This window comes from Eubalaena glacialis, chromosome X (genome assembly GCF_028564815.1).
Source record: "Eubalaena glacialis isolate mEubGla1 chromosome X, mEubGla1.1.hap2.+ XY, whole genome shotgun sequence".
NCBI lineage: Eukaryota > Metazoa > Chordata > Mammalia > Artiodactyla > Balaenidae > Eubalaena > Eubalaena glacialis.
In genome coordinates, this window is record NC_083736.1 from 78,575,587 (window position 1) to 78,602,821 (window position 27,235).

At 33.7% G+C, this 27,235-nt stretch overlaps 1 protein-coding gene across 1 annotated transcript in view; it reads left to right on the plus strand.

Moving 5' to 3' along the window:
- The window catches only part of DACH2 (dachshund family transcription factor 2), a 611,154-nt gene that overhangs the window by 142,513 nt on the left and 441,406 nt on the right, over window positions 1–27,235 (plus strand). The window contains exon 2 of the mRNA XM_061178171.1: window positions 2,830–2,868. Coding sequence (XP_061034154.1) covers window positions 2,830–2,868 — 39 coding nt within the window. The remainder of the gene's footprint in view (window positions 1–2,829; window positions 2,869–27,235) is intronic.

Here is a 27,235-nt window from a genome sequence, read left to right on the forward strand (position 1 = left end):
CTAATAATTAAAGTTAATTTATGTGACTGATATTTATAATATATATGTATTGAAACCCCCTTCTTTCAAACAAAAATTTTAAAATGCTGTAAGCTTATTTATCTTTACTATCAACCCATCCCGTATGTAATTTTCCCTTTTTTTCCCTTTATACTGTGACTTTAAATCACACTGACATTTAAAGAGTCAAGCTCATGCACCAAAGTATTTCAGAAGAAACATATTTAGTATGACCAAGGTTTTTGTTATTCTCAAATAGTTCTAGGAAAAATAAATTTCTGAAAGGAGGAAAATAGTTTTATTTTTCAGGTTCTTGAATCGGAAGATCATGCCTTTAGAGACTTAAGTGATCAAGAGGTTGTTTGGATACCCTCTGGAAACTTAAATAAGCCTAAAATATCCAGGCCTCTTTCAGTTCCTTTTTCTTTTGACATACATTCTTGTCAAAGAATTTCCAGGATCTCTAAAGAGATTAAACAGGTTTATAAAAGCTGCTGTGGAGCAAGAGTTGACATATAAAATGAATAAAATTATTAGTTAAGAGTGAGGGAAGCTCCCCAAAACCTCCAACACTGGAAATGCAAAAGTTAACATGATTTAATCATGTCTCCAGAGAGAAACTAAAAAAATTTTACCAACACGTATTTACTGGTCATTTATCCCCTACAGATGAAGTTAGGGGTAGGGGCAGGACATTGCTTGACTTATGTCCTATTTATTTATCATATTTGCTCCCAAATCAACATTTTGTTCATTGTATTGGGCCAGGAAAATACATTACATGACTAAAAGATCTTATCTGTATGAGGAACAGCTAAAGCCTAATTTAGTAGTCCCCAAAGTATGGTCATATATGTCAGGTTAACAGGTGACTCCCATTTAAAAGCCTGAGACATTTTTCCAGCTTTATCGAGGTAACTGGCAAATCAAATTTGTGTATTTTTGAGGTGTACAATCATTTTACATATATCAAAGCATAGGAAACGTTTTATTGATCTTTTGGAATTTTAAATATATGGTTACTACTCTGATTGAACGATACTGCTTCTGAACAAATTCAGAAACATAGAAGCCACGTTTTATTTTGAATGTCAAAAATAAAGTATATGTATTTAACTTGTGGTCCCTAAAGTCCTAGAATTATAGCTAGTGTTAGGCAGTATTGTAAAATGCATTCTCACATTTGACAAGACAAATGAGAAATTTTCAAAAGTCAAGGTAAACTCCTAATTTTCTAAGAAATTTTAAGATCCTTAATAAAAGGACAGTTAACTCATGGATGTTTATATATTTATTGTACAATTCTAACAAGAATGTTTCAGTATTTGGTAATTTCAAAATCTATGCTTAAATAATCTATGAAGCTCAAGCTATAGAAGATTTAAATTATTTTTTAACTTAGTATAATTATGTACATATGGTGACAGTCAAAAATATTCTGTTGTCTTCAGGAAATTTTATAGTTAAAAAAGGAGGATCTCTGGTAAAAGGGAAAAAGTCCTCCAATATAAAGCCCATTGGATTAAGGAAGTATGCATTATCATTGACTTGGTATGTATGAGTATATTCTACTTTAAGAAAATGTAATTTCAAAACAGGTTGTGTGAGTGAACTATAAAGCAAAATCAAATAGTTCTGACAATCAAGTGACAGAACACAAGAGTAGGTGAAAAAATGCTCACCTTCCTTCACTGCCACCTCCTTTCCCCCGCAACCCCAGATACATGTTTTCATCTGTGGGTTTTTTAAAAAATGTTTCCATAGGCCTTTAAGCAGGGAAGAAGTTGCCTTTCAAAAACAAACAAACACCTGAAAGGAGTCTTTTAACAAAAAGGCTATTAGAAGAAGAGATTATGAAGAGGGTGATGAACTAACCATATATATTTGTAGTGGACATTAGAAGGAGGTTCCTGTTTCTATACTACTAAGAAGTGCAATAAGGCTCAGAATAGCCAAATTACACTACTTATAGTTTTTTTGTATCTTGTCATTTTAAATTTCATTGTTCTTTATTAAAGGGTTTAGGAACACTGGGAAATACTATACTACTGGAAAGAATGGTTGTTTTGTTAACTAAGATAATTATGTGGGTTTTTTATTGATCTCTTTTGTATGTGTTTAACTTATTTTGTGCAGATGTGTGTATGACTGTGTATGTGTGTTTGTGTGTGAGTGTGTGTGTGTGCATGTGTAACCCTTTTGGAGAAGATGTAAGATAGTTCAGTATTGCTTCAGAAATCAGTATATAGTGAGCTGTGTGATTAATGGCTCCATATTTAGGAAATTAAGGCATAACATTGATATTGGCTTACTTTCATCATCCTGTTGGCCGAATAAAAATGAGAAAAAAAAACTAGAAGGGATTTTTGTTCCCTAAAAAGTGTTGGAATACCCAATGGGATGGGAAGGAAGGCTCTTGAGAGAAAGGGGAAAGACACAATATTGCTGAATCTTTTTTTGGAATTGTTACGACCCGAGGCCATTTTCTTCAACAGAAATTTACAACCATATTTCCTTGCCTTCATGTATAGAAAAGCCCTAAACCACATGACATTTCACATTATTCTTTACTCAATGGGGATTAGACCAGAAATGTAATAACATTATTCATATATTTAAAACACTATCTAATAGCAATTCAGGCTTTCCTACCTTCTTTGTGCTCTTCCCTGTTGGTGTTTCATTGTGTGTAACCTATCTAAAATTTCTGCAGAATTTAAGAAGATTTTTTGTGAAATATAATAAAGCCTTGATTAATTGGAAGCTACTAACCAGAACTCTCAATTAACCAGTTTTATTTATTTATTTTTTGCTACACTCTCCTTTTAGAAGGAAGAGGCAAATGACAAGAAAACAAGCTGTTAACAGGTATTTATGTATTTATTTTTTAAAAATCAACTTCCTGGGAATGTCCTGGAGCCTGTACAGATTCAGCCCAACTTCAGTAATTTTATTCCCTGTACTATACTTACTAAGGTAGGAAAGTAGAGCCATTTAAAATTTTCAGCAGCAAATACTGAATCTTGCTTAATCTTTAGTTAATAATAAGAGAAATGAAATCCAAATAGCTAATTAGAACCTGTCTATCCATTTGAGGGTTCTAGTTAATTGGGGTCTTCATGGTTTCACTATTGCCAGTTAGTGATCATTCATATGTATTAACTGGGAGTGAATCCCAGGAACGCGTAGTTGGGAGATGACTTCCAGCCACAGAGAGCAACTCCTTCCCTGGGAACTAAAGCGGAAGCTAGAGAAAGGCTGCAAAGTTGATGGGGGCTGAGTAAGGGTCACTGACATAAAAATCATGACATCTATGTAAAATAATGGGAAAGTAATTCAACTGCCCCATGGCTCTGAAATGCTGAGGAAGGTACATTCACTTTTGCAGGGCAGCACAGGCTATTAAGTGTGCTACAGCAATAATGGCAAAAAAAAAAACCCAGGCCTTCTAATCTTCTGGAATCTTTCTAAACATTAAGCACAGATATATATTGTAGGCATGCTACTAGTTCTAAAATATTTGAAATTATTTTTTCTCTAAAAATACATTTTAAAAATATTTGGAACTCTAAGATTTATGCTTGAAACTTCCTAAAATATCTATGACAATTTCAGTTAAATTGCAATCAGAGACACCATATTGCTCCAGACTTCATACCTTTTAGGTTGTAATGGGAACAAAGAATGGGCAGTTAACTCAGAGATGCAAGGGAGAAGGAGGGCAACCCATGATTCTAAAGTACAGTTTGATATTGACTGCCACACACCCTTCTCAGGTTAAATCACCCTATGGTGACTTTACCCCCTTCCTTCAGGGCTGCTCATGATGCATGTTTTATCTGTATTTTTCTAAAAGAAAAATGTCATAGGGTTGTTAGAGAGATGGGGACCACACCATGTGATTTATCCTGGGTTTTCAACATAGAAAATGAAAATCATCATGGTGCTGTTTCTAATATCTGGGGCATTTTCTGTACTAAATATTACTCTTAAATATCATGCACACTAAATAATACCCAAGTGACCTGAAGCAGTGGATGTGCCTCCTTAAGTGCTAAACTTATTTTTAAACTGTGACTTCAATGCTGGCGGAGACTAGAACCCACTAGATTTCATTAATGAATGATTTTAACTGAAAAAGTTTAAGTGGATTGAGTTTTGAGATTAGGTTTGGGATATTGAAAGTAAGTGTTTTGATTTTATACGAATGTAATTGAATTCAGGCATTGAAATTGACTTTTTTTTAGTAAAATGATATGTAAGTGAATGTCAACTTCTTGTTTTTAATTAAGCATAACAGTAGTTTATAACTGTATAGATTTACTTCTAGATTAATCAGAACACACATTACATATGTGTATATATATATATATATATATATATATATATATATATATGTAATGAGTTTTTACACTAACTGTAATCTGAGAAAAACTGTGAAATGTTTTTGAAAGTATGTGTGCTGACACTCAAATAAACTACAGAGAAACAGGAGAGTTGCAAACTCTAATGCCTACTGAGACAAGGGTGGTAGCATAAATGAAAGGCCATAAGCAATAGGGAGTGGTGGGGACTATGGTGACCTAGAGAGCATATATTCTTTCCAAAGGTGGCAGCTATTACTCAGCTCAGCTGATTGCTACCAGGTGGGAATGCAGGCCCACTGTTGTTAAGATTTGACTTTTTAAGAGAAACTGGGAATCCAGATTTTTATATGAAATTCTCCAATTCTTAAATGTTGGTAACTAACTCAACAAAAAGCAACACTATGCAGGCAAAGCAAAACCCATCTGTGGTCTGGATCTAGCCCATGGGCTATCAGTTTGCGACCTCTGCTTTAAACTTAAGTCCTCTAGGTACTGCGGTTTAGAAAATCACAGTATGTTATAAATGCACCCAAAGATCTTGATGGAAAATTCAAGTAAAGTAAATAAATAATAAGTGGAGTGCTTGTAAATAATTCTCCTGATACTCAAAATGGTGGTTATGCACTTTGTGATTTTTTTTCTTACTACATGGAAATAGCCAAGATATTTTTCCCTTAATGTGGTTTGAAAGCTAAGATAAAATTATGAATTTTTAATTTTCATATTTATCAGTGCAATGCAGTATGAAAGATAATTTCTTCTATGTCCAAAAGAGAATATTTAAGTTAGGTTCTGTCATATAACATCATTAAGGCTACTATTTAAAGCCCAATTTATGGTGCTTTAATAGGAAGAAAGCCATGTATATAGCATGTGTTGTTTTATTTTAAATTGGCTTGCCTTTAAACAAATTCCCTATTTTATCTGGTGAAATTCCTTTGTTTTTACAAATGGTTAAAGTAAGAAATAAAAGAAATGTAAGTAGTTAGCACAACAAAACTTCATTTGAACTTTTGATAGGCATTGGCAAAGATAAAACAAAAGCTGGTCATTTGAGATTTTATTGAGGTAACTGTTTGACTGATCTGAGACTTTGATTGTTTGTCTGTCCTGCCCTGGACCTTAGCACATAATCCCACTGTGCTACAGTGCTTTTGACATCTGTATGCCCCTTTCATCACTGGCAATCCAAAAGAATATTTGTCTAAAAAGGAAACAATTAAATTCCAACCTCTCTAGGAAAAAAAAGAAAACCAGAAAAAAAAAAAAAAAACACTGCTAAACCTGCTTTAATGACCCCTATGATCTGTACCACAAATCCTTAGTCAGGATGGTAAGTTAATATTGTCATTTTTGTTGAGAAACGTTTATCAGAGGACTTAAAAAAAAGAGAAAAGTAAAAAAGAAAGAGAAAGAAAAGAATTCACAATCTCAAATACTAAATTAACTAAAAAAAAACCCACCCCTCATTTGTTGACATATTATTCTACTTGCAGATTTAACACAAAAACATATGAAAGATGATAAATTGTTGGACAACTGGTCAACACATATGACAATGTGCAAAATAGCTGATGTTTTACTTAAATAAAATTTGGGTGGACAGTGGTACCCTTTCTAGATCATCAGATAGTTTTGACAACAGGTAATCTGTTGTGTGATAGGGATGAACTACGTTTAAATGTATTAATTAATTAAAACCATTCCTTAAAAACTCCAACAAGTGGAGATTCTTAGTTAATTGGCTAGTCCTGAAAGATACAGAATCTAAGAAATAAGTGACTTTTTGATGCATTTGACCAATGTAGACATATAAATAAGGTTATTCAGGATAAATTTTGATGAACTAGTACTTTTTATAATATCTAACATTTTTCGAACATGATATCCCTGGTGTTTTCCATGTATTAGTTCATTTAATCATCATAACAGCCCTATAAGGCAGGTGCTATTATTGTGATTCTTGTTTTACAGATGATGACATTGAGGTACAGAGAAAGTTAAGTGATTTATCTAAGGCCACACAGCCTACAAATACCAGAGCCAGCATTTGAATCAAGGCCATTTGATTTCAAAGCTCATATACTTTGGATCAATATATTTTACAACCTGACAACTGGAATCAGACTAATTACCAAAACACCTAATTTCGTTATATTTATATATATACATATACATTATATGTATATATATATATATATATATATACTTTTTCTGACTTATCAAAAATGACATTTCTATTCTGAAATCAACTTTGGTAACATCACTTTGGTAGTGTGTAAAGTTAGCAACATTAATTATAAAATAGTTCAAATAGAAAGAGCAGGAAATAATGAGAGATACCTGTGGACCAATAATCAGGTCTACATTTTGCTACATTTGATTCAGAGCTCAATTGAAAAAATTACAGATACAGATGTTTCTGTAAAGCATTAGTGATATGATTAACACTAATATTCTTTCTATTATACTTCACCCTTCATTGGAAGTAACCACTGCTTTAAAATTGGTGTGTATCATTGCTATGTTTTTAAATTTTATGTGTATTTATACGTAAATAATATGCAGTATTGATTTTTGTGTTTTTAAAATGTACCTAAATGGTTTGGTATTATAGTATCATTTTGTAATTGTTGTTTTCGCATTATGTTTTTGAGATTTATCTGCATTGATACACGTAGATCTAGTTCATTGTTAAAAATTGTCCACTATACTCTTTCATTCTATGAGTATACCACAGTTTGATTATTTTTTACTGTATTGATGAACACTTAGGTTGTTTCTAATTTTTGTTGTAATGGGCATCATGTTTTCTTGTGCCCCTGTGGGAAAATTTCTCTGGTGTATAAGCCAGAAGTGAAATTGTTGAGCTGTGGGCTATGCACATCTTCAACTTAATAGTTACTGCCAAATTGCTCTCTAAAGCTGTTCTGATTTATCCTCCCACTAGCATTTTACGAGAGCTCTTATTTCCCAAGATTCTTGAAAATGTAGTAGGTATTTTTAACAAAAATTTCTTTGAAGAAAACAATAATTCTTTTTCATTGATTCTCTTTCATGATTATACACTACAGACGAAACGTTGATTCTGATCACAGTGTACATAACAATGTTTACTGATACTATATATTTGTGTCATTATTTTTCGTTTAAAAATATATGCAGTTCAGATAAGCATAAGGATACTATGTAAAATTTGTAAAGTATTTTCCAGGTTTCAAAGCACTTTCCCATAAAGCCTCATTTGATGAGATATTGTGGTATATCAGGAAGAGCTCTGGAAAACGAGTCAGAAGTTCATGGCCTTAAAACAACCCTGCAAATCACTCTATGGCTTGGGACCTCAGTTGCTGCATCTGTAAAATTAGGATGTTGGACTAAGCTATCTCTTAGAGACATACTATAACCTTTGATCTATGATACATATCGCCCCCTTTCCTTGAAGCTGTAATTTACTTATTGTGCATAAAACATAAAGACAAAATTGAATTTTATCAATTTGTGAAACTGTTGTAACACCCTCTCACTTAGTTAAGATCATGAGTTTATCCTGTTTATCTTTGTGTTTCTCTTAATGCAAGGACAATTGGGGGTGGGGGTGGGAAAGAAGATGGGAGCAGGAGCTCAGCATTATAAGGACTAGTCAGTGGCAACACACCATCTTGAATTAATCTTGAATGTTCCACACTCTGAAGCATTACATTGCAAATGCTGAAAATACAATGAAAGTTCAACCACTATTTTTTGTGGCTGTGTGTTTCTTTTCTAGCTCTTTTTATGCATTTCAGATTCAGAGAAAAGAATATTCAGTATTTTCAGCTCACTTAAGATTTGATTCTAACAGTGCTTTTATGGTGCTGCACATAGCTACTTAAAGTAGAGGGAGGACTCAGGTTGACTGTTCTGTATTTCTTTTTGGATGGGGGAGGGTAAGTAATTGATTTTGTGTTTGGAGAGACTTTTCATTAGAAAGATCTGGATCTTTAACCTGAGGCTTAACAAAGAGCTTTCAAGCTTTCTTAGATTCTATGTGTGCTGGAAAGAACACTCAGTTAGAAACCTATCTAATATTGTAAGAGATTAAAGTATAAAAGGGAGAGAGTTGAAACTGATTTTATTTAAACTCCCAGAATTGCAAATATAACACACTCACAAACACTCACACATTCACACACACAAGTGTATCCTATCTCAAGCACAGAATACCTATTATTTTCAATGACTTTTAAAAAGGAAACTCTGTTTATCTATGAGGATATTGAACATAGTTATGTTTTTAGTGAAGCTTCTACTTATGGAAGGTAGCAACTCTGGCAAGCAGAATCTAAATCAGTTAATCTCTGGTGATGAAGACATTTTTTGGGGCCTCTCTTTTTTTATGAATAGTCCTGGGAAAAAATGTTTGACTATGGCCTTCCTAGGAAGTGAATTGACCTCCTACAGAGATTCAACATCAGATATTACAAGAAAATTGTGGTTCACACACTTTGTTCAGATGATCTCCAGATTAATACAATTCACGTGTATCCCTCATTGTACAAATGTGACACTAAGCCTAGAGAATCCCACATAAGTTGCTTTTGAGTGTTTTTACCCACTTTGACGTATTTGTGAACTGACTGTGGGGCCCATATCTAAGAACTTCCATTGCTATTTTTGCTAATTGGCACCTTGCTTTACAGTTTAAGCATACTCTGAAAACCACTATTTTGCTCATTGTGTTACTTCCACTAGTTCAATGAAGAGGAACTTGTGCCAAGTTAATCTAGACTATTTTTGCCCTGATCTTACTTATCCTATGTGGGGATTTAATCAGGTTATCTAACTTTTTCAATAAGCACTAAATAAATCACTCAAAACGCAAGATATTCCAAAGTCTTTCAACTAGTTTCTGTAGGTCAGAGCATTTTTAAGACAGCACATCTTAGATACAATCACAAAGTAGCTGATAAGACTGTTGGGAAATTACTACTCTACTTTTAAAAAGAATAAAAATCATGGTTCTGAGTATTTATTAAAAAACAGGAAAGGAGGAAATGTAAGCATTGCTGTTTTGCCTTTTCATCTGCATTTCTAAAAAGTATTATTTGCAGTTGAGATATTAACAATGTTTATTTACAAAACCGTTTGCTGTTGTTCTATGTACTACTCCTTATTGAGTGCAGACGCTTTTGTTAGCTTGAACGAATCCTTGGCAAACAACATTTATGTTTTATCCACAAAACATCAAAATCATGGACACTGTTGTCTTTACCACTGTCTCCAAGAATACCCCGGTGCTTTGCCACTGATGGCATTTAGATAATAATACTATAATATTAGTATGAAAATATTCCTTTTTGCTTTTATTGAAAACCCAGTTTGAACCTTGAGCAAGTCATTTACATGATGTTTCCTTGGGATTACCTACATTCTTGTCCACTCTGACCTTGTAATTTTGCTCACAGTTGGAAATGTAATGCAGAGTGACTAAGATAATGTTGTTTACACAGACTTTAAGTGGAGTGACATTATAGTCAAGCAAGTGTCACATCACCCAAAGTGAAGGAAGACTTAATTACCATAATCCCGTGAATACTAAAATTTCTTGGCTATGTGTAGCATAATAATGTAATGTTCTGCATGTTCCATTTAATAATGTGAATGTGCAATACATTAGGTTTCAGGTTGTGTGTCTCTTTAATATAAAGGAAAGGAAAGTGAATTATAGAAGGAAAATGGCCTTTTGTAAGTAGGATACTTGTCTGAATGTTCAGGTGAAGTCGGTCCTTTCTTTTAAACTTAGAAGAGTTGCCTAGTGATGTGAAAATAAAGGGACTGCTAAAATATCCATAAATCTAGACACCAGTGTGTAGAGTGACAGACCATGAATTTCTCTGGAGGGTGCAGGGTAGATTTAACTAAATGACTGAGACAGGATAAAGAGGAAAGGTTGATAACCACCTATTATTGTGCAATGGGGAACATATCATTAATTTACAAAGAGAGTGGTGACATTTTCTAAAAATTGTATAGCCCTATTCTTAAAAGTTTGTCAGTGTAACTAATTAGTTGCTAAAATGGAGTTGATTCTAAGACCCAGTATGAATGCATTTGAAAAGGCAGTGCATTGTCCCTAAATTGGTAGGGTTTGTAATACATCTTGATGAATGCTACAAAATAATGTTCAGAAATGGGACTATTATGCCAAAATGGCCGTTCTTTGGTTTGTAGTCCTTGAAGGAGTTATGTTCCATGGCAACGTGCTCAACAGTCCTGCATACATGTGAAGTGCCTTAAAGACGTGTCCTGCTTTCTGTTTTTGATAACACTGAGTTTCCAATACAAAGAATAAACTTACTCAAAGTGTTCACCTCCTCCCAGCATATTAGGACTACAAAGATCTGCTGTTACTTTGGATTATTATTGGGAATTTTTGTTTTTTAACTAATTGTAATGTTCAAAAGGGGGCAAGTACAAAATGATTCAGCCACAAAATGTAAAACATTATTTTAATAAATCCATTAGAAAACTAAGATGTAAAAACTGTATATAGCTCAATCAACAGATTCATGTAAGTTGATATCTCATAATTTATGATATAAACTGATAGATCATCTGATATATAGTGTTCTAGATATTTTAAAAAATATTTAAAAGATGTTAAAACATATAAAATATTGAAGCCTATTAATAATAGCAGTCGTGCTTTGATTTATTGCAATTAGAAGAGTTTAAAGCATTTTAAACTGATTTATCATTACCAAATATTCTCCCTGTGACAATATTTTTATTTAAATATATAAACAAAGTTATTGTTTGATTTTTATTTGATGAAAATCAAATAACTTGGACGTTTTCATTTAAAATGGCTAATTCTAACCAAATAGTATATTTCTACAATACAGTTAGTCAGTAGAGCTGTATGCTTATACTGCTTTAAAATGAAATTAGCCTAAATAACAAATATAGCTATTTTATATTCTTTATGCTGCAAGAGTTTTACAAATACCCATTAAATCACATATTGATGTATCTAACATATTACGTGTAAAGAAGTTAGTAGTTTTTATTTTTTAGTCATGGATTACTTTTGGCAATAAAGCACCCACTGTATTCAGAACATTATATGAAGGGATTTGGGACATCTGTTTGAGGCAGCCCATTAAAAAATTGTATATACATATTTTACTTTTTGGTTGAATTAACTCAAATTGTGCTTTCCTTAATTCGTTTGTCCAGCTCTCCCTCTTCAAAAATCACTGCTTGTGATTTTTGGGACTAAGTTGGACTCCTATTCATGTAGAGATAAAGCAGTTTTTAATTAAGTTGGGCTTGGCACAAAAATGGTTAGAGGCAATGTTTTTTTTTTTTTCTTTTTAATGAAGTTTTTGTTTTAGAACCGTTTTAGATTTACAGAAAAATTGCAAAGGTAGAAAGACTTCCCATGCACCCTGTGTCCAGTTTCCTAATTGTTGTTAATATTTTACAATTAATGAATCATTTGTGACAATTAATGAACCAATATTGACACACTATTGTTAAAGTTTATAGTTTATTCAGACTTCTTCAATTTTTCCCTAATGTCCTTTTTCTATTCCAGGATATAGGATACCACCTCATATTTAGTCATCATGTCTCCCTAGACTCCTCTTGGCTTATGACAGTTTCTTAGACTTTCCTTGTTTTGAATGACCTTAACAGTTTTGAGGAGACAGGTCAGATATTTGTAAAATGCCCCTCAATGGGAGCTTGCCTGGTGTTCTTCTCATTGTTAAATTAGGTTTTTGGAGGGAAGACCACAGAGGTAATATTCCATTTTCAACACATCATATCAAAGGTACATACTATCATTATGACTTATCATTGTTGAGGTTGACTTGATCACCTGGTTCCTGTAGTGTTTGTTAGGTTTCTCCACTGTAAAGTTACTTTTTTCCTTTTTCTTGACTGTACTATTTGGAAGTTTTTGGAAGGAAGTCACTATGTGCAGCCCACAGTTAAAGAGCAGGGAGTTAGTTATGCTTCACATTCTTAAAGGCAGAGTATTTGCAGAAATTATTTGGAATTCTTCTGCAAGGGAGATTTGTCTCTTCTTAATATTTATTCATTCATTTTTTTCACTATGGTCTCATAAGTATTTAATTTATATTTTAGATTATAATCCAATGCTACGTTATTTATTTTATTGCTTAAATTTTTCTAGCTTTGGCCATTGGGCACTCTTTCAGTTGGCCGCTGGGTACCTTCTACATGCCCCTATCATTGTAAATTTTTTGAGCCCTTCTTTACTTTCTAGCACTACAAGATACTCCAGGCTCATTTGGTAGATTTACTGCTCTAGTCCTAGAATCAGCCATTAAGGGAAAGTTTGGTTAAAGGAAGATTTGATCTTCTCAATCTTGAGCAAGTGTTGGAGGTGGCTAAGAAAGAGGGTCAGGGGGACTCTCTCAGTTCCACTTTCTTGTTGGTACCCTAAATTTTCCATCATCCTGATAATGCACATAGGCCTCATTGTCTCACCACATATATCTCCTCATTTCTTTCACAATATCTAGTGTTATAATATCATATCTTCTAGATATCATAGTCTTCTACAGTCACACACATTCATGGTCATGCATAGATTTAGAAATGTACTGTGCAACTCTCCAACATACATGTCCTTTCTGCAAAACACCGCCCGTACCCTGCATCCAATATACTAAGTTTATCATCAGTTCCTGAGTCACTGTGGATTCATTTTTTTTTCTTCAGAGAGGGTTTGGGGTCAAATAAGTTTGGGAAATATGGGGTTCAGTAAAAATAAACAAGTTTGTTTACCACAGGTCTTCTCAGGGTTTATACTTTGTTAATTTGCTCTATGAATCTATAAGATGTAATATACACAATTTCTCAGTCTTTTTTGATTAAAAGAACCTTTTTGTTTAGAGAACTAGTGTTCCATGAAGTACACTTTTGGAAATACTGGTATAGTGGTAAGAGTCTTGAGTTTGTAGTCAGAGATCTTGTGTTTAATCCCTCACTGCTAACAGCTAGCTCTCTGATCACAAGCAAATCACTTAACATCTCTAAGTCTTTGTTTTCTTATCGATCAGATGGACCTATGGATGTCTCTTACAAGATTGTTGTGAAGGGCAAAAATGAGCAAAATATGCAAGAATTTTTTGGAAAAGCTAAAATGCTTTGGAAATTTAATAACCACTGTGAAGGTGGGGACTGTGCCTTTGTTTTGCTGACCACTGTTATCTCCAGTATCCAGCATATTTCCCTGACATTTAGTCTTCAGTATCCAATAAATATTTATTGAGCAATTGAATATTACTATCACTTACATTATTTTATATTTTTCTCCTAGCGCTGTACAGCAGCCTATGACATTTTATAAATTGTTTCTGAAATTAGGAGTCTATGTAAAAAAAAAAAAATAACAGAATGCAGGCACAGTTGAAGTGACTATATGCATGAAAAAAAAACTTTTGATTGCAGCCTTTGTTTTACTGAGCATGTGTTCCCAGCCAATGACTGGCTGCATTCAGATTAGTTTTCATTGCTTCAAGCTGACCAGATTTCCTTTTGAAATAAGGGCACTGGAGCTTTCACCTCGACACTGTGGTGATGTAAAATTCCTGCTGCAGTCACTGAGCTGGTGCTAGAAGAAGAGGAGCACCTGTGAGCACAGGCTGTCAGAAGGCCCTCTGAACCCTAGAGTGTTGAGGCTACAGCTGCTGGGTTGAGAAGCAATTGGAAGCGCTTTGTCACTCCTTCTTGTGCAACCGCAGGAGACCCACTAAAGGATTTGTACTTTCTTTGGATGTATAATCTGTGTTGGTTAACAGGAGTTATTGGGTGTAGCTGTGCTGGGGGTGGCAGGGCAGGTCCTGTTAAGCAACATATTTTGGTAAGGATAGTAGGGTCCAGATAGTAACAGGAACAGGGACCTCACATCATCTGTTTTGCCTAATCCCCCACAAAACAGCATATTCTATAAGTATTCTCAGAGGCAAACATTTTAGGTTCCAGCTTCTCTTTTCAGGGAATCAACTGGAGCATGTTTATTATATTTGATTTTGAAAAATTGTTAGCCTCCCTAGAAATGCTAGCTGATTATTTGAAGTCTAGGAAGAACACATTTAGCTTTGGAAATTGTAAAAAGTATTTTAATCAAGTTCTAGGTTTGTTGGTTAGTTAGTGAGAAAATAGGCAAGATCAATGCAGGGGTTTTTCCTTTCTTACTATTTAAATCATAATGACACATACTAGCAAAGCTTTGTTCATCATGTAGTTCATGAATGCTGTAAAATAAAAAAGCTTTAGTTAAAAAAAACCTCTATATGGGATAATGGTATCCTATCCTTTTCACAAGTGTTTGTCAGACATGGAAATTCCACAAAGATAGTTTAACAATTTGTAGAATTGCTCTTATTTACACTCTGAAATAGTTAGAAATATCCCCCATGCCTGCTTCCCCATCAAAAGATGAAGTATATACTTTAATTTGAAGCTTCTATAAAATACGTGTGTGGGTGGAGAAGCGAGGGCTTAATATTAGATTATACAGTACTATGACTGTATTGCCTGATGGATGTATTATTTTTTCTCTGAATCTACCTTCACTAAATAATTCATTGCAGATTTTAACCAAATTTATTAGTTCTTTATTTAATTGAATAGATTGTGGGACAAGAGATTCTTTCACATGTGCTCTTGAAAATTTTGCAACTTTTATGTAAAATAGAACCATCTTCTTTAAAATAAGCATTTACAGGAAGGGGTTTTAAGCAAACATTTAAACCTTAATGCAGAAATTACATTCCGGAATCTTTCCTTGCACTTTGAAAATGCACCGAGTTTTTTGAATTTATGGCAGCACAGCTAAATTCCAGCAACTGCAAAAATAATTAGTGAAATTAAGTTGAAAATTTTGTAAACAAGTAAAGTCATTATTCATTCTGTACCATACTACAAATGTGGGAGGACATGTTAAATGATAAATTAGGCATGAACTGTTTTAATCTGTAAACTGAACATGTTAGCAAACGGCTTGCGTTTGTAATTAGTATTTACGGCCACAGGAGAGTGCCTCTTTTAAAACAGTGACAGGAAATTGATCAGTTTAGGTTGTCATAGCAACCAAAATAGTTCCATTGCTTCTGTTGGGTTTAGCCTATTATGCTATATGCCCATGTTTAGAAATACATTTATGAACTATAAAGATAAACTACTCAATAATGCAAAAGAGGTTGGGATGCCAAACTGACAAAAGTCTGAATGAATGCTTGAACACTTCGTAACAAGCTTAAGTGTTCTATGGTTGTCATGACATTTCTTTTACAAAGCAAGTGATGTCTGGAAAAAAAATCTTAAAACTAGATGAAAATGCAAATCCCTTTATGACAGTATGTGGCTGTCACATTTATAATAACAGACAATAATTGATGATTTATGAGATGACACCGTGGCAACAAAGTCTTTCATCATTGGCACCCCTAGGTTACTTTTATATTAGGGGCTTGCGGGTGCCTGTGAAAAGTTTCCAACATGACATACAAGAAAGTCTACTCCTATCTTAATCCATTAGATCTCATTTAATGCAGGGTGGAAATATGGTAGAGATTTTCAAATCATCTGACAAAGTGAAAGCTGGCAATGTCTTTGGTAAAAAATACTGTTAAACTAGTAAGCACATTCAGTAGCTGAAAATGGACAGATTTGTTTCTGTCACTTAACGTTTCAAAGAAAATCTGTAATGCCGCTTTTAAGTTTGAGTGCAAGCTGTTAGGTTGTTTAAAGTTATGGTATCTGATAATATCCTTATATAGGGAGGTAGGAGAAGGAAAAAGGGGGTGCAGTGTGCATTGAACTTGCTTGAACTCAGAAGAAAGATGATTTTTTAATTTGATTTTAATGTTGAGGTCTTTCTAAAAGTGGAATAAATGTACAATTGCATATTCTAGGTTGATGTTAATGTGTGTGGTAGGCTGAGGAATAACATGTTGCCATTACTTAAAGAGGATCATCTATCAGTTTTTCTGTTGTAGGTGATTTAAAATATTGGAAATATAATGAACCTTCTGCCTTGGTTTTACTGTCAATTTATCAAAAATGAAATTATTCGATATTTGGACTTCTAGAAAGTTTCCTGGGTTTTTCTGCCACCTATTTGATTGAAACAAAGGGCTAGATCAGATAATCATTTTGAGATCCTTTCAGTGGAGTTAGTCTATGATTTATAAGGAGCTGTAGAAACATCAAAAATCAGAGCTATTGAATGTAAAATACTGAAACTATCTGACTTTAAATGACAGAAATATAACATAAGCATGCATATCAAAGTTAACCTAGCTTTTATACATGAGGCTTTAAAAAATATGGATGTAAGGAATTTTCCAAACACTTACTTCTTATCTAATTTAAACCTTTCTAAGGATAAAAATACATAGTACTTATTTCATTCAGAGGATCAGATAAGCCAATTATATAAAGTAGGATCTCTGGTATCTATTCATTAATACCTTTTATTTATACATTTCCTACAAGGCTGTGGTAGGAATATAAAATCCTTAATTAACTCTGACTATTCTCAGAGTTAGTAATTTTGCTCCCAATTAATAGTTAAGAAAATGGAGTTTACCATTCAATGTCATAATGATTTACCTCAGTTTATATAAGAAAATAAGTTAATTTTGATTGCAAATCTTCTTCTAGATGATGGAGAAATCACACAAGAGGACATGATTTTTAATTTAAAATGACACCTGGTCTTGGCTCAAGATTTTACTCAGTGATCTGGAATATATATATAAGATGCAGAACACATTGTCTCTATTTCCTAGAAGTTTATAATTTAGTTGACCAAGATATTAACTATAAGCATGAATCAACCAGAAAATAAACCCAAAGTACTGAATTAAGAAAGTGCAATGTTGTATTATATATAGATCACAGGCATAAGAAGTAAAGCTATTTGTGATAAGGGAAAAAGTCTGAAATGGCTTCATAGATGATAATAAGTTAGGAGGTAAGAATATTCTAACTCAGACCTTAAATGAATTTGGGAGATTTGAATTGTCAGAAAAGTGCTACTCTAGGTTTTGAGAGCCCAAATGAACAAAGACACAGAGATAAACGTAATCATGGAATATGATAGGAACACTGTAGAACTCTGTCTGACTTACACTGAAGTGATAGCACTGGGGACTAGTAAGAACAACACTTTGATATTGAATAGTCACCTTATTTGTTTCTCTACCTCCATTCTTGGCTGATCTTGAGAATTAGTCCATCCTCCACACTGCTGCACATCACTACTCCCCTTGATCTTACAATAAAGTCCAAATATCTTAACATGACTTTCAAGGCCTTTATATCAGTGGTTCTTAACTGGAGGTGATTTTGCTCCCACTAGATATTTGGCGGTGTTTGGGGACAATTTCGGTTGTCAACACGGGGGGTGGTGGTGCTACTGGCATCTAGTGGGGAGAAGCCAGGAATGCTGCTAAAATTCTGTAATGCAGAGGGAAGCTCCAGAAATACCACAGAATTACTCAGCTTAAGTCGTCAATCATGCTGAGCTGGAGAAATGAGAAATGCTACCTTATATGTAACCCCTGCCACATTTTTAATCTCATCTCAAGCTACTTTCTCCCTTACTATCAATTCAACTGCTTTGGTGCCCTTGAACATTCCAGTTTCTCTCTCACTTTCAGATTTTCATAAATGCTCTTCTCTCTACTTGGAACACACGTCTGTTCCCCTTCTTCCCACACTTCTGCCCTTCAACCTGCTAAAACCTATTTACTCTTCTATATATGCCTATTTAATAGACTCTGAGTGCAGGAAGCATGTTGTATTCACCTTTGTATCCCCATTGCTCAGCATGTTGTTTGAGACACAATAAATGCTTGTTAAAGAAATAGCATCAGTTGGTAAGGGTTTGGATACTGAGTTAAACAAAGACGGCAAGGACCTGGGTGATTATCTATAATGGCTGTGGGGATGAAGAGGAAGAAGTAAATTTGAGAGAGACTGCAAAGGGAGAATTTCCTCAGATTGGTAAATGATTTGATGTGGATTGTGACAGGAGAGTCAAAGATGATTTCTACAAACCAGGTAGACTGAGGGAATGGGGACAGAAATGAGGGAGTTCATAAGGAAGCTTGATCTTGAAGAGTCAGGTAATGATTTACTGATGTCTATAAGCAGTGGGAAAAATATTTCAGTCTGAATGAACTTACTAGCTCTGTGATCATTTAACCCCAGTTTCTTTATCTGTAAAATGGGTAAAGTATGAGTACCTACCTAATTGGGTGGTTGTAAGGATTACATGAGTTAATACAGATAGATCCTATATTCAACTGTACTGTTATTTAAGATGTAATAAAGAAGTTTGACATGAAAAAAAGCACTTATCCCAGTGCGAGACATATAGTTAACACTTAATAAATGTTAGCTATTATTATTATTATTATTTTGCTGTGAGTGTCCTTTCCTTCTTTGGTCTTTGCCTTTTAAAATTAAACTTCCTCCGGTACATCTACTACCTTTTCCATGAAGCCTTTTATGATGATTCAAGGGAAAGATGATCACCTTCCTCCTCTAAACTCCTATAGAATTTTAGTTTAGCAACTTTTTTTTTGCACTTCTCACATACTGCCCAGTCCTACATTTGCACATGTATTTACATTGTGAGTTCCTCGAGGGTAGGACTGTGACTTACTCATCTTTTCTTGACATATAGAAAGTGCTAAATAAATGTTAGGTTATGATAATTAGTTGTCATTGTTATTATTATATTTGGGGAATCATTAGGGTATGATAGTTTACTCTTAGAATTAATGTGTTCTCTCATTTATATTCAGTATCAATGCTCCTAATATTTTCAAAAAGCATCAATTATGTTTTATGAAATAGTACAGAACATCATTTTAAATTGAGTACTAAGCAATTTGAATAATTTAAATGTATTTAATTGATGCTAGTCAAGTTTCATTATTATTGGAAAGCATACCTGATTAAAGAGCATTTTTTTAATTAGATATTTTTAAGCTATTATGTAATAGTGAAAGGTCTTTTGTTTATAAGTTATGAAAGAATATTTTTGCTTTTAATGCCAAACCTTTGAAGAAACAGATGTATTAAATATTGTATAAAAGATGATGGACTTTTTAAAAAATGAAATAACCAACGTCCATGAATTTCCAAGAATGCACATCCCTTGTGGTTTCCCTTGAGATTGAAGATATAAAATATCACTTATGTAAGTGTTCAGAACTAAGTTCAGAAAATACAGCCCAGGGATGTCTGGAAAGTTTTGTAGTTATACTATATAACTTAAGAACTTCAGTGTGAGATATTCTTTCATGTCTTTTGCACAGATTTAATTTGATTCAGTGATTCAATAAACTTCTCTGTGCTTAGGGAACTGTTTTATATTTGTGATTTGTTTATTATACGTGGACATGATCCCTAGTTGGATCAACCTTCTTTTACTATAGATGTGAGTACAACTGCCATAGAATTCAATTGGGACTTCAAGTGCACATCTTAGGGACATACTTTGCCTTTGGTTTACAGGTGTAAGCAGGACAGTAAAATAAATGCGTCTTAACTGAAAGGTTACATGAGCATACTCTGATTTATAATGACCAGCTCTAACATATAACATCAAAGGACTAGGTGAAGCCCCATTTGGAAGATGTAATTTTTAATACGTTACAGTATTTCCTTCCAAGCAATTTCACTCTAATCTTATAAAAACAGAACTTTTCCAAGTGTTCAGTAGCCTTAGTTAAGTGGTACATAATTAATCAAGTTATTTTTGACATTTGGGATAGTTTCTTTGATGTGATTAGCTATTAGGCAAATGTACATTTTTCAGAAAAAGTTGATAGTTGCTTCAAAGAAGAGAAAGGGTGGAGTTACCTGGATGTTGCATAAATAGCATGAAAAATGTTAATATTTATTGCACTATTCATGAACTTGCATCAACAAGCAGTGACATTTAGCTGGTAAAAAAATAAGTGAAAGAGGTAAACTAATGAGGCAGTATTCCATAAATATCTATGAATATTTGGTTGACTTCCTCAGAATAGGTAAGAGACAAGGGCTAGAAATAGATGTAATTTCATAAATGTATAAACACACTATAGACCAGAAAACATCCTATTATTCAACCTTTTATTTAATCAACTTGAGTGATATTTAAACATAGTTAAATTCAACTTCTTGAATTATAAAGGGAAAAGTGCCTATCATAATTACTTTTATTCTCTGTCTCTCCCATTCTTTAAGGCCTAGATTATGTCACCTCCTCCATATACCCTTCTTGAAGGGAAGGGAACAAAAAAATATATTCCCCCTTTTCTGAACTCTTCTTACATTCTTTGTTGTGTATCACTCATATATTTATTATTTCTTTCAGTTTATTAAAAATATTTATTGAGTACCTATATGTACCATAGATACTATTCTAGGTACTTGACATACAGTCATGAACAAGGTAGACAGAAAAAAAAAATTCCTGCACACAAGGAACTTACGTTCTAGTGGGTGGAGACAGACAACAAACAAGATAAACTAGTAAAATGTATATTAATTATATTATATTATATTATACAGTAATAAGTGCTAAAGAAAAAAATAAAGATGGAAAGGGGGATTTGAAATTTGAGGAAGAGGTGAATTGAAATTTTGGATAAGGAGACTGGGGAGACTTTACTGAGGTGACTTTTGAGGAAAGACTTGAAGGATGTGAGTGAACCAGCCATGTGGGTATCTAGGGGAAGAACCCTCCAGGCACAAGGAACAGTAAGTATGAAGGTCCTCAGGCAGGAGCTTTGACTGATTTCTCCAAAGAACAGCAAGAAGGGCAGTGTGGCTTGAGCAGAGTGAATGAGGGAATGAGTGGTAAGAAAACAGACAAAAGAGGTGACAAGGGACCAGAACATGTAGAGTCTTGCTTTTACTTTTAAGGAAATGAGAAGCCATTGGAGGGTTTTGAAAAGAGGAATGACATATTGTTACTTAAGTTTTAATAGAATTATTCTGTGGAAGGATCTTGTCTACTAGGATATTTTAACCAAGGATTATAACAGGAATATATACAGTCAGAGAATGATCCAGGTATCTAAAATCTTCAAAAGATTAGGAAGAATGACCTGTAAATCAGTAGATGAGGCTAAAAGAGGACTATTTGATGAATATTTTGATAACATGGGGTTCAAAGCTCAGTGTTTTACAGAAAGAGTGAAAATGATCTGGAAGCAATAATGAGGAGCAAGGTAGACACCTACTTCACCTCAGGCCCAGTAGTATGAGGGGTGTGGGAGAGTAAGCAGCCAACAGTTGAGTAGGCTCATATATTTTAACCATGTAGTAATGTCTTTAACTGTGGTCTATGTAGGTCTTATACACTCAACTACACTGCAAGTCGTATAAGTAAGATTGAATAAGAGGGTGGAAATTCACAGGTCTCCAGGTTATATATATATGTACCTCACTGTATTTGTAAGTTCCTGGGGACAAGGGCAAGGTCAATGTTCAGGAAGTTCTTTGTATAGGAAAAAAAACTTCACAGATAGTCACCTTTTAAAATAATGAATCAGGGAATTCCCTGGCAGTCCAGTGGTTAAGACTCCGTGCTTCCACTGCTGGGGACCCGGTCCCTGGTCAGGGAACTAAGATCCCGCAAGTCACATGGGGTGGCCAAAAATAAAAAAATAAAAATAAAAAGCAAAAATAAAATAAAATAATAAATCATAATATCCTTCAGAGAACAAAGTTGCTTTAAAAAAAAATATTAGTAGTATAAATTGCAAAAAAAAGAGAAAACATAATTCTATTATGACAGAATGAAGTCATATAAGCATAGAGAGAACCATAAGAAAACAATTCTTTCACCCGATGCATTAAATGACATAATGAAAATACTCAAAAATACTATACTTAACACTATTTTAACAAATTATGAGGATAGAACAAGTCAAGGTTGGTAAAACAAAAAAAGAGTACTTTTGCCATGAGTTATTTAAGCAATTAAAAATAAATGTAAAAATGTTTTCTGTTACTCATGGCAATATGAGTCTGAAACAAGTTCAAGTAATAAGATGTGTTTTATGTAAGGTTTATTACTTCTTCTTAAATAGGAAAATGCTTTATCCAAAGAACACTGAGTTTTTATAGCAAGGGAATATAATAGGAAGAAAAGATGCTCATAGGATTCATTACTAAAAATAACACTAAAATATAGTATTGACAGTATTTTAAATTTAATTAGGATGTCTGTTAGAGGTGTTGATAATGAAACTGGCATGGTTTTAGTTTATATTGACCTCATTTAAGGCATAGACATCATTTAAGTTAGTTCAGAAATGCTAAGATATGTCCAGAATATATGAGAGAATGACTAATCCCTATAATAAACTTTGAGTCGAATGCTAGGAAAAATGTATTCCAGATTTTCACTTATGTTCTTACATCAGAAACAGATCTACAGCCCTATTTTCAAAATTTCTGCAGAGAACAGCATGTATATCTGGTTAATGGTCTAAAAAATAGTTTTAGATCCAAGTTTTTTTTAAAAAACTTATTACAATTACTTACTTTAGATTTTTTTAAAAATGAAAACTTCCTATCTGAAGAATTTTAAAGACCTAAAAGGAAAATGCGGAGGGGGGAAAATGCATGTGAATCAACTCATGAAACACAAACATTAGAATTAGTGTCAGACTGGATTATTTTTCTTCTTCTTTGGTCGCGTAAAGCTACTTGAACACAGAAACTTGAACTAACATGATTTAGCTTGAAAAGTTTTAGTTAACATGATAATGTGATAATCAACTAAAACAGTGCATTCATCTATTCATTTATCAACAGTATTGAGAACTGATAGTACTGTGCTAGGTGCAGGAAACAAAGCTTGGAAGTTTGGAAATCTAGTTGGGAATACAACATAGCAAAATTTAATGAGCATGGTAGACCTGGATTTATATCCCCAGCTCTGCCACTTGCTTTGTGACCTTCTGCCAGTTACATAATCTTGTTGAGACTCAATTTTCTTATTTATAAAAAGGATAATAATATTCTCTATGATATTGCTTTGTTGTGGGAATATATGATGCATGTTAAGTACCTATCCTTCAGTACTCCATCTGCAAGGGGTGGATTTTCTCTTTAAATTTCAATCCCTTTTCTGTGATTACAAACCTGACATGATTAGTACAGACAAAAGTTTTGAAGAGGGAGAGATCACTGTGGCCTAAAATACTTTGTGACTCCATGGATGAGAGAATGGCATTGAATTTTGGTTGAACGTTGAGTTGTATTCAATGGCTAATGGATGGGGAAGAGCTTCTAAGTGGAGGCACACCATACTCAAAGATGTAGAGAAAGGAAGGGAGAAGTTTTTTAAAAAAAATTTTTGTTGAAGTATAGTTGATTTACAATGTTGTGTTAGTTTCTGGTGTACAGCAAAGTGATTCAGTTATATATATATTCTCTCTTTCTCTCTCTCTCTCTCTCTCTCTCCCTCCCTCTCTCTCTCTCTCTATATATATATACATTCTTTTTCATATTCTTTTCCGTTATGGTTTATTGCAGGACATTGAATACAATTCCCTGTGCTTCCCAGTAGGACCTTGTTGTTTATCTATTTTATATATAGTAGTTTGTATCTGCTAACCCCAAACTCCTAATTTATCCCTCCCCTATCCCCTTTCCCATTTGGTAACCATAAATTTGTTTTCTATGCGAGTCTGTTTCTGTTTTGTAAATAAGTTCATTTGTTTCATATTTTAGATTCAACATATAAGTGATATCATATGGTATTTTTTTGGTATATATTTTTATGGTATATATCTTTTTCTGACTTACTTCACTTAGTGTGATAATATCTTGGTTCATCCGTGTTGCTGCAAATGACATTATTTTATTCTTTTTTATGGCTGAGTAACATTCCATTGTATATATGTACCACATCTTCTTTATCCATTCCTCTATTGATGGACATTTAGGTTGCTTCCATGTTTTGACTATTGTAAATACTGCAGCTATGAGCACTGGGGTGCATATATCTTTTCAAATTAGAATTTTCTCCAGATATATGCCTAGGAGTGGGATTGCTGGATCATATGGCAACTCTATTTTTAGCTAAGGAACTTCCATACTGTTTTCCATAGTGGCTGTATCCATTTACATTCCCACCAACAGTGCAAGTGGGTTCCCTTTTCTCCATACCCTCTCCAGCATTTGTTATTTGTAGACTTTTTGATGATGGCCATTTGACCGGTGTGAGGTGATACTTCATTGTTGTTTTGATTTGCATTTCTCTAATAATTAACGATGTTGAGCATCTTTTCTTGTGCCTCTTGGCCATCTGTATGTCTTCTTTGGAGAAAGTTCTATTTAGGTATTCTGACCATTTTTTGACTGGGTTGTTTGTCTTATTTGTTACTGAGTTGTATGAGCTGTTTGTATATTTTGGAAATTAAGCCCTTTTTGGTCACATCGTTTGTGAATATTTTCTGCCAGTCTGTAGGTTGTCTTTTTGTTTTGTTTTGTTTTGTTTATGGTTTCCTTAGCTGTGTAAAAACTTATAAGTTTGATTAGGTTCCATTTGTTTATTTTTGCTTCTATTTCTATTGCCTTGGGTGACCGACCTAAGAAAGCATTGCTATAATTTATGGAGACGAGTTTTGATAAAAGTCAGTTGAGGCAATTTTTTTCTAGGGCCTTGAGGCCCAAAGGTTTAAAAGCATGAGTATTACATATGAAAAAGATAGGCAGAACATTCAATCTCAAGGATGGATGAAGATTTTGCAGCACATTTAAACAGTTCTTCAGAAGAATTATTTGAGAAATTGAAAATGATACTTCTTTGACTTTTGTGTTTTCTATTTTATAAAGCTTTCTCCTACTCCCAACTCATTTGTTTCTCAGGCCATTCATTTGAAGAAATCAATAATAATTGTTTTCCTTCTTTTTTTCAGGTAAGGAAATAAACACTGTGGGTTCTGTAATTAGTAACTGGCAGATTTAGGACTTAAACACATGCCATTTGACTGAAAGCGCAATACCCCCTTCGCGGCACTGTACAACTTGAGTGCTATTCAATGTCACTATGCTATGGGTTCAAAACCAAATGATACTATTGGGACTATATACAATTAAATAGTGATGGATTCTCAATTGCAGCCTTTAGAAACTGTAAAGTCTAGCCTATAACAACATTTGAATACACTATGACCATATTTGATAATCTCTGACAAATATTTAATAAGCATCTACTATATGCCAGAGATTGTGTTGGATAGAAGGGATACAAAGATGAAAGTAACCTGTCAAGTAGCTCAGTGTATTGTGAATGTTGGGTTCAGATAGTTGGAAGAGAATGGGAAGTTGTGGGAAACAATTTTTTATAAGCGTGTTAAATTGTATGCTAGTGGTATGATTCAAGTGCTATGAGAACACATGAGAGGATTCCTCTCCCTACCTTAAAGTTAGGAAAAGAACCTCAAACACAGATACAGTAGATAACACTACTGGGTCTCTAAAAGTACTGTTCTTATATAAATGTCTTTTACACAAAAAATAGCATATTAGATCATTTTACTAGGATTGCTTCAATTAGAAATTTTAACGCTAACCCCATAGGTAAACCAGCTGCATTTGTGTGAGAATCTTGAGATTTGAGAAGAAGGAGTTGAATTAAAGTGGAGTAGAAAGAAAATATCTGGGAGGAGCTCTCCTGGAATATGCGCTTCCTATCTATTCCTGTTAGGACCTGGACACAAGACAGCTCTTGAATTGCTTTTAGTCACATGCACCATGTATGTTTTTTTTTCCCTAACTTCACTGTAAACTTCTGGAAGACAGGTGTCAAGAAACTTGTTTTGATAACCTAGATGCAATAATGTGCACATTAATAGTTGCTCAATAAATAAAATAAATAAATGAATCATCAAATAAATATGAATCAATTAAAAAATGGTTGAACTAGGGTAGAAGGTGACATTAAATTAAATAGACATATATTAAGTCTTTACCCCAGGTCCTTCAAGAGCCTACCTTCTTTTCCCATCCAGGATAATCCAGGGGAGTAGTTTAATTTTTGAGATTAGTAAAGGGAGAGGAATATTTGGCTAGCTATCTATTGAAGAGCAAGAACTAACCATCACTCTTCTTTGCTGATGGTTTGTCAAGTTACTCATACAAAGCTGAATAATTTTTAGTTATTTTTACAGACCATTACTTATCCTATCATCCTTCTTAGGTTACATAGATATGGTGTGTGAGGCAAGTGTTAAAAAAAAAACTATTCGTAATTAAGTGACAATTGATTACTGAAGCACTTGGAGCAGTAACTGGGCAAAGTAGTACTTCATTTCAATATACAAAGAGTAATACAGCAAATATAGAAAAGGGAGTAAAATATATTTTTTATATAGTTGACCTAAAGCTTGTTTCAAATTGATAAATGCCTTCTGTCCAAACAAAAAACTAAACAAAAGCAACTGAAAACTTGCTCTGAAGTAAACAGGTGAACAGTACGTAAGACAAAGCAGTTCCCCAAAGGCATTCTTAGTACATGGTCATTATTTAACCCCTGACTGAAAATAAACAATGCTGACAGAGTGTGTTGGGGAGCTATGATATATGAACAGTGTCAATGCTGTAGGCTGATAACCTATAGCTTGACATCCTTATCTATAAACTTTGACAGATACATCACTTTGTTATTGCCACTATATTAACTTGCTTCTTTGATAGCAAAAGATAATCTTTCCACTGTCTAAAACAGCAATACTTTACTGAGTGAAATATTTGGGAAGCTGTCAGTGATGTTCAGTTTTTACTAAGGAACAATCCTTTAAACTTGGATTCATATTAAA